Source organism: Tigriopus californicus, chromosome 5 (genome assembly GCF_007210705.1).
Source record: "Tigriopus californicus strain San Diego chromosome 5, Tcal_SD_v2.1, whole genome shotgun sequence".
Lineage (NCBI taxonomy): Eukaryota > Metazoa > Arthropoda > Copepoda > Harpacticoida > Harpacticidae > Tigriopus > Tigriopus californicus.
In genome coordinates, this window is record NC_081444.1 from 2771346 (window position 1) to 2779731 (window position 8386).

The window sequence follows — 8386 nt, forward strand, 5'->3', positions numbered from 1 at the left end:
ATTGGATAGAGGCAGCCAATCAGACGGCTAGACATGCCAACCGAGGTGGGAAAACATCTCCGCTACAGGGTCTGTTTTTGTTAGAGGCCAACTCGCAAGCGTCCTCTGAAGTGCAGAACGTCAACATTTTTCGTAAAGCGTAGGAAGTCCATCAACCCTTACAGTAAATTGAAACCCCACATGAAAGGCTTGATTCAAGAGAAATTGTTCCTTAATTGGCACATCTATCATCAGATGGTAGGATGAGCAAGAGAGCTGTCATCTGACTCCGAACAAACACACACACATATATGTCTGGTAGTATTTCGGAGCAACTTGACACATCTGCAATCTTTTCTAGAGCTACTTTGAACTCAGGGTCATGTGCTGATTATTGCACATAACCCTAGTCAAAAAAATGCAGACCACTAAGCGTCAATGGGGCAAGATTGGGCTATCATGCCCAAAGGCTTCTTAAAGAGGGTTTGTTGCAATTGTGTATCAAGTTAAGCTCTNCTTGTTTTTCTACCCCCGTCCACACAGCCTCTGATTGGATAGAGGCAGCCAATCAGACGGCTAGACATGCCAACCGAGGTGGGAAAACATCTCATATATGTCTGGTAGTATTTCGGAGCAACTTGACACATCTGCAATCTTTTCTAGAGCTACTTTGAACTCAGGGTCATGTGCTGAATATTGCACATAACCCTAGTCAAAAAAATGCAGACCACTAAGCGTCAATGGGGCAAGATTGGGCTATCATGCCCAAAGGCTTCTTAAAGAGGATTTGTTGCAATTGTGTATCAAGTTAAGCTCTGAATTTTATCACTTGGATATTTTTTTATGGGATGGCTCCAGCTTACCAAGTTCAGTGGGTGTTTATGCATACCCGGTGTGTATCAGTAGGTAAAATGCCTGCAGTCAAAATTACTATTTGAGCGTGAAATCACTGGTTTGTTGAAAATTTCAGCTTTTTGCACTTGAATGTATTTGTTACGGGAAATTGAGCAATTACCTAGACAAAAATGCGATTTCATTTATATGCTCAAAAACAACAAATAACTACTCATAGTTACATGTGATTGTAATTCACTCTCTAAATGTCTCAGAGCACAATACTTGTGATGAATTTCAAGTGCATACTATATTGTACTGGATGTTTGCCTTGTGACATTTGAAGTTAAGAAATGTCAAAATATATTATTTAAAAAGGAGTATGTTCGAAACCTAGCCTAGCTGTACATCAAGTAGTCGATCGGCGACCTTCACTGTGCCTGGACTAATCAGGACTATTTTGCTCCAGATACATTTTCTCTTCGTTCAACTTTTTCTCGGAAACCTATTGAAAATATACGTACGTATTTTGCCTTACTCAGAATCACTACCACAATGATGGGCATAAGACTTGGTGATGAAAAAACTTTATGCCTTTTGCATGTCTGGGTCAAGCCAAATACTTTTATTTTTTTTTGCATCCCCGAAACTTTCTATTTATATTCAAATGAACTTGTATGTATTCATGAAGCCCAATATGGGCTTTCCATCTCAAAAATCCGATTGGGTTTGGCTCTGACCAACAAAGCTCACTTTAGATTACATTTAAGATCGACAGACCGAACAAACCTTCTATCGGTTGAACTCGTTTGGAAACGAGGTGTCACGAGTGCAATAAGTCACCTTGATTTATGTGAAACTATGCTGGGTGATCTACCAAAAATCTTAAAGCCATTAAGCGGTGGTCAGGCCTCCTATTATGTACCACACATCACCACTACTTCTGAGAATCAATAAGGGAAAATATGTTTTGACTCATCTGCACATTAGGATCTAGAAGTAAAGTGGTCTTGGGTAGTTCTCACCACCCCTCTATTGCAGGTATGTGTGTTTCTAGCGTGTTCTGGAACAAGTTTGCAGCAAAGTAATCTCACTTACTTGTCTGGTCCATCCCTGTGGCATGATTAAGGATACCATCAACTATGATATTCACGCCGACTGCGTCACAACGTTGCACCATCTCAATGAATTCGTCTCTGGTTCCCCCTCTGGATTCCAATTGGTACGAAACAACTTGATATCGAGCCCACCATTCCGGAGCTGGAAAACACAGTGCTCACCTTTTATTGATAAACGTTGGCGACCGCTACATGGGCTCAGAAGAAAATATGACCATCGAAATGGTCACTTTACATCGTACAGATGGATGTATAGACTTGGAGGCGGCTACTTACTAACAATGTGCTCATGAGGAGGAGAAACCTGTACTCCACAGTATCCTTTGGGACCTAGAAATTCTTCGCATTCGCGGGCAATTTCACCCCATGTCCATTCGAACAAATGGACAATCACCGTTCGATCTCCTTGGCATTGGCTGTCCGTGTAGCCTTGGGCCAAATAAATGGGAGCACATCCCAATACCACTAAAAGCAATAATCATAAATCATGGGTCAGGCTATTAATTGAAGATATTTGTACTCCTCTTCAATGGTTTATATGGGAATGTGTCCCCGGAAATGAGAAAGGATGGATGCACTTTTGAGGCAGTTCTGAAGAATCCAGATATTTGTATATACCTTCTTCATGAGTTCCGAAGAATCTAGATTTCACTATTTACCTTCTTCATAAGTATTTTTCGTTCAGTCAAAGAAGAGTTCTCGGAAAAAGGCGATTGAATATGGGAATGAAAGTTAATCGCAAAATATCAAAAAAGGTGTTTTGTATTTGAAATTTGAGCTCTATTTCTAACCATTACGTTGTGATTCGAAGTTGTTTTGACGGAACAATTGATCAAGGTTTAGGGACCCTTGAGCTGGAATTTTACGTACCTCTTATGAAGCTTCAACAAGAATTGACGTTCTACCCGTGAAGTAAACTTTCGCTTGGGCCATATTCTATATCACTTTCAACCAAGAAGAGTTTTCTGTTAAGTTTTGTGAAGCATAACAGAAACGTATGACAAAAGAACGGAAAACAAGCAAGAAGCAAGGCAGAAAAAAATATAATCAAGTAATATTGGTTTATAAACAAAGAAATATTCCTGAAATAAATTTATCTAGCTAGTATTTATATGTATTGAATATAAATTTTCCAAATCAAGGCTAAATGTTTATTCAAAGACTAAATATTTTCTTATTTCTCCGTGCCGCAAGTACGAACATAACGGGAAATCTCAATAAATTGATATGCAGTATATTGTCAAAAATAATCTAATATTCAACACTCAAAAAATTGTTTGATGTTCAGAAAGATTAGTTGACGAGAAAGTTTGCAAATCTTAGCCTAAAATTGTTGGACCTTTTCAAATAGCTATACCGCAATATATAATTTAAAAAAAAACACCATTGTTGCCTGGAAGTCGAAGGGAAAAAATAATAATGTTGGTTCAATTTATGTACTGTCTTTTTTCAAATTATTCAACTCTCATCCCCATACTGCTAAGGGCTAATATCATAAATCAAGGAACGTAGAATTAGTATGAATGTTATTCTAATCAAATTCTTAACAGAGGAAATAAATTGAGTGCGTCATCCTGTCAAATATTTGTGTTTTCTACAATTTTATCATCAAGAACCAAGGTCAAGTTTCCTTTTTTAATCTTGCAATTACGTAATCTACATCTTAAGTGTTTTTATGTAAACTTTGGACAAATCCCAAGGACTAATGAACCGAGGCATCTGCAAACCGAGTTCTACGTGATTCAGAAAAAAACTGACTTGATAATGATACAACTGAAGTCCGTAGCCCATGGGTTTGTGCCTTCAATAGTAAAATCTTCTCATCTTTTTGATTGGAACAAAGTAAAACTCGAGGAAAATTCAAACAATATCAATAAGTGTTGCCTGCAAAGCATAAGTATAATTGGCGATGACAAGTGTAAGATTTTAAAGACTCACAAAAACAGGGAAGGGGGAGCACATTTAAGGACGCTGTCTAGTACCACAACAACTGGAATATGATGTGTAATTTTCCTCAACGATTTACAATATTAAGGTATATAGAACATTCACCAACCAGCGCTGAAGGTGAGTTTAAAAATACCCCTCTAGATGCAGTTCTTGTGCTGACGTAATTATTTTGGGATGAGAATTGGCTTTGACAATGTCGAAACCCGTTATTTTCGGTTTACTTGGGATTTTCAAAAATCCCAAGATTATGGGGCGTCACATCAAAAAGAATAGACCCATCTTAAGAGCGAAGATCCCAAGCTTTCATCTGAACTGAAGATGTGGCCATACAAATGAAGGAGTTTTCTTTTGAACAAAAACTGAGTTCACTAACCATTACTTTTTGTTTCACAAACTAGGATATACATAGAACATGCTCTAGCAAAAATTGAACCACATAACTCTCTTCTAAACAACATTCTTTACACGAAAAGAGATGCTGCTAGAAGGATGTTGATTTGGCTTATATTGAAACAGATTCTTTCGTAGGCTTCTATATTGTAGAAGAAATGACCAAAACAAATTTCGGTCACCTCTTCGTCCACGGAGCTGTCCTTGCTGTCAATCCTTTCCACTTTCAGTTAGCAACAGAAAAGGTACCGAACTTCCAGCTGAGTCTAATGTCGACATGATTGTGAAAGGCCTTTTCAAATTGACCCAAATCATAACAAAACGTCTACTAGACTGATTTCCCTTGATGCAATTTTACTTATTTCGAACCCAATCTTATAGAACTTGCAATCCAATGATATAAATAGATACTTCCCAATTCTTTAATAAAATGTTGCTTCAAGGTCTTGTACCACGCTTTAGAAGACAAAAATCCATGGTCAGAGACCACTTGCAATATCTCGAGCCCTCAATGGGAAAAGTAAAAACATTGGAATTTCTATTGTGTTAACTAATGTTTGCACTGACATTTTTTTAACAAAAGCCCTTTCGTCCAAACTAATGCAGACAAGAGGACGAATGCAATAAGAAGGACCTACTGAGATAAGCCCCAGAATACCGGACTTTTCTTTTCACTCTTATCGATTGAAAAGTTACGAAGAACATACGCATAACTTAAGATAAGAGTGCTTAGGTTCAACGTCCACCTATCTAAGAAAGAAATCAAAGGCGTACTCTAGTATTTGACTGATCAGACCCATATAATCGAATGCCTGCAGAGTACTATTCGTTCGTTGATTGTGATGCTCTTGACATGTAGAAAAAGAGATTCGATCTCCTCCCATTCAAATCCCATTGCCCTTGACTTCATGGAATAAATAAAGTGATTCGAACCCCTCAAGCCCCCAAACATAACATTGCAAATCATTTATACCACTAAAAGGACATATTTGACGCACTAGGTTCTCCACATCGTACTATAACGGGAGCAGAATTCCATGAAACACAGTCATGTTGGCGAAGCTGAAGGAACCTCATCGTTATCAAGAGCAGTAACAGATGAAAAAACTACGTAAAAAATTGAGGCATGAATCATGAACTACGGAATCGAACTCTTATAGTGGTTACTATAGGGCCTTGTGGTGGGTAGATGAGATTCAATTTGCCTTTCAAGTCACATCAAAAGTCCATTCTGTATGCGCAATGGCTTCGTTTCATCTTATACCCGGGTCTCTTTGGAGATGGCCCTTGAAACAGACGGCCAAAAAATAATCCCCAGGAGTGTTAAGGGGAAAGGGGAATAGTTTCAGTTGAAATGATCAAAGCCATTACAATGACAAGTCTGTACAATAAAGCCGTCGCCTTGCAAGAGTCCAACCCTGAAAATGTACCCTCGAAAGTAATTGAACCACAGTAGCGGGAACTTGTTTGAAAATAGCTTGACCGTTCAATGTCAAGGGACAAGAAGAGAAAAATCCCATCTCGAGATTCTATCTCTGAGGTGGGAAGGGAGGGGGGCTTATTTTCGGAAGCCCATTCAAGTGGGCCAAAACACCTGATTTATGTAGTAGAAAGAGGGAAATATCTTACCCAATGCACCCAAAAGGGCCTGCATCAAAGTCATATCGACTAGCTCGGAGGGAACTTTCTACCGAACTGCAAGTTCGAGTAAACACGACTGATGTGCTCCTGCATAAGTCAAGTACTTCAATTGTCTGCTTTGTTGCGATTATGGAACCCAGGAAGGACAACTAGGCTCTGATGGACAAGTGCCAATTGTTTCACGTTGATTTCTAATCTCAGACAAGATCTATCAAAATTGTTTTAAAACTGATATTTAACATAATCTGTTTTTTAGTTTACGGCTTGTCACAAGAATTTCATTTTGGAGTCTAGCATGGCTGTTTCCCTGTTTGTTGAGTCACATGATAGACCTGGCGGAGGAAATCAACCTCCTTTGCTGAGCTCCGATGGAATATATATTCCGTCATGGACCGGTCTTTCCCCAATGAGACTTTTTTGAAAAAGTGTTCAAGAATGATGGTGGAGTTTTAAGCTGGATTCTTCGATGATCAGCTTACGCCTCACCACTCACCAGAAAGGTGACCAACACAGTGCCGGAAGTCCCTAATTTGATGTTGTCAGATATAGTGAAACTGATTTTGACAGTCCTTAGACCTACTGTATACGTAAGTGTTTATTCCCAGGTAGAATTCAATTGCATTGTAAGATCAAGGTTGTTTCTTCTAATTTTATTGTCCTTAATAAAACATCCTTGAGAAAAGCTGCCGAGTTGTGCTCAAGCACTTCTCTCTCAGTCTGACAAGGCTTTTTGAAAACCGTGGCGAGAAACACAAGGCAAGCCGAAACAACTGTTTCCAAGAATCCAGCCTAAAACTACCCCAAGATAGACCCAAGACCTCAAAAGTCATGTTCACCAAGAGTTGACTCAAGGCTACAATTCCACCAATTTCCTTCAATAATTGAGTGAAAAGGGTCAAGCTAAAGCAATGGCTGGCCTATCACCCCGTGTTTGTTTACTTCAACAGGAAATAAAACATATGTAAAGTGTATTACGCTTTCATCACCATTAGCGTCAGTTATTAGTTGCAATTGTTTACATCATCATTAGCATGTGCAAATGAGAGTCGCCTTCTCATTGCGCTGTATGCTTGTGGATATCAATCATTCTCTTTGCCTCCATTAGATGCAAGATGGGTTGGAAAGTGGTTGAGAAAATCTCTTTTTTTGTGTGTGTTTTACTTTTCATGGTGTTGCGACGACAAAATACACCTATAGTGTGCTTCCCTACACGTTGAGGTAACCGTACTTGTCCAGCAGAGAAGTGGTCCTTGAGAACAGGCATGATACTATTAGCAAACAATGCTGCCACCACTACAAGGTTAGGCAATAAGTGTTTATTTATTTTGTCCAAGCCTTCACTCTTTTGGATCCAACTACGGCTTGCTCTGATATATTTTGAAGTCACTTTTTCTTATCTTTGTTGACATGTTGAATGTCTATGACTTGAAAGTCATATATTACTAGAATAAGTCTAATATTGGGACAAAGATTACTCCTTCAAAGAGGTGTTCACTGTGACTTGGTTTTATCCGCGACTTTCTCCAAGGCTGCGTCCGGATTAAGGCTTCTTGCACATTTTCCATTTTCACAGCGATTGACCAAAAGAGATTCCAAGCAGAACTCATTGCGCTGAGCGAAATTGTGCTCTAGGAAGAGATGTGTCCCAAAAACTAGACCGCAGGCATTTTGTAGTGAACAAATCTCATTGATTTTGCACCAAGGGTGGCTGATCAACCAATTGCTTTTGTTTTGTTCCGGTTTGACTCACTAGATCCAGGATTTCGCAAGATCATTCATTACGCCACACGGTGTTCAAAAAGCCCTATCAAGTTTCCAGGGAAATTCCCAAACACATCTTGGCATTTTTCAACCTCAAAAATGCATGAGGAACAACTTTGAATTATTGTTTTATGGAATTCTAGCCCTCATAAAAAACTTAGATGCCTAGAAACATGATAAAAATTAAAACTTTCAAAAGCCTACGCAATGTAAATTGGGAGCACACTTAGTTAGCTCTTGAATACAAATCATTATATCATCTATTACACCACTACTTAGTTACATGTGATTTATTGGTCCAAATTTCATCGTTTTTAGCCCAAAAATGCCCCGGTTATATTTTAATTCAATTTCCCAAAGAATTGCTATCGATTTTCAATATCACGAAAATGAAGGGTTATTTTACTTTTTCATGCATAACTTCAAAATAGCTTAACATTTTATACAGTCATATCTAAAACACTTAAAAAAGCAAATCTTTGAAAATTTATTTTAGAACCTTTCAAAAGACATTTAGTTGAGAGGTCACTGAAAATATCACAAAAATCAATTAAGCCTCAAAGAAGTTACTTTTAATCAGTTTTGACAAAGTCTACAAGAAACGACAAAATCTATAACATTGTCTGTTGTATGCATTGTCTTCAGAAATGAGACATGTTAAAGGTTTGTTGCATCTTCGTTATCAGTATCATCAGCTATTGGTTGTAATAGCC

General features: G+C 38.4%; 1 protein-coding gene across 1 annotated transcript in view; it reads right to left on the minus strand.

The window, feature by feature from the left end:
• LOC131880551 (alpha-amylase-like) overlaps window positions 1-6041 on the minus strand; it is a 28432-nt gene extending 22391 nt beyond the window's left edge. The window contains exons 1-3 of the mRNA XM_059227215.1: window positions 5901-6041; window positions 2208-2396; window positions 1912-2073 (exon numbers count right to left, since the gene is read on the minus strand). Of these exons, the coding sequence (XP_059083198.1) occupies window positions 1912-2073; window positions 2208-2396; window positions 5901-5934 (385 nt within the window). The 5' untranslated portion in view covers window positions 5935-6041. The remainder of the gene's footprint in view (window positions 1-1911; window positions 2074-2207; window positions 2397-5900) is intronic.
• Window positions 6042-8386: the final 2345 nt, after the last annotated feature.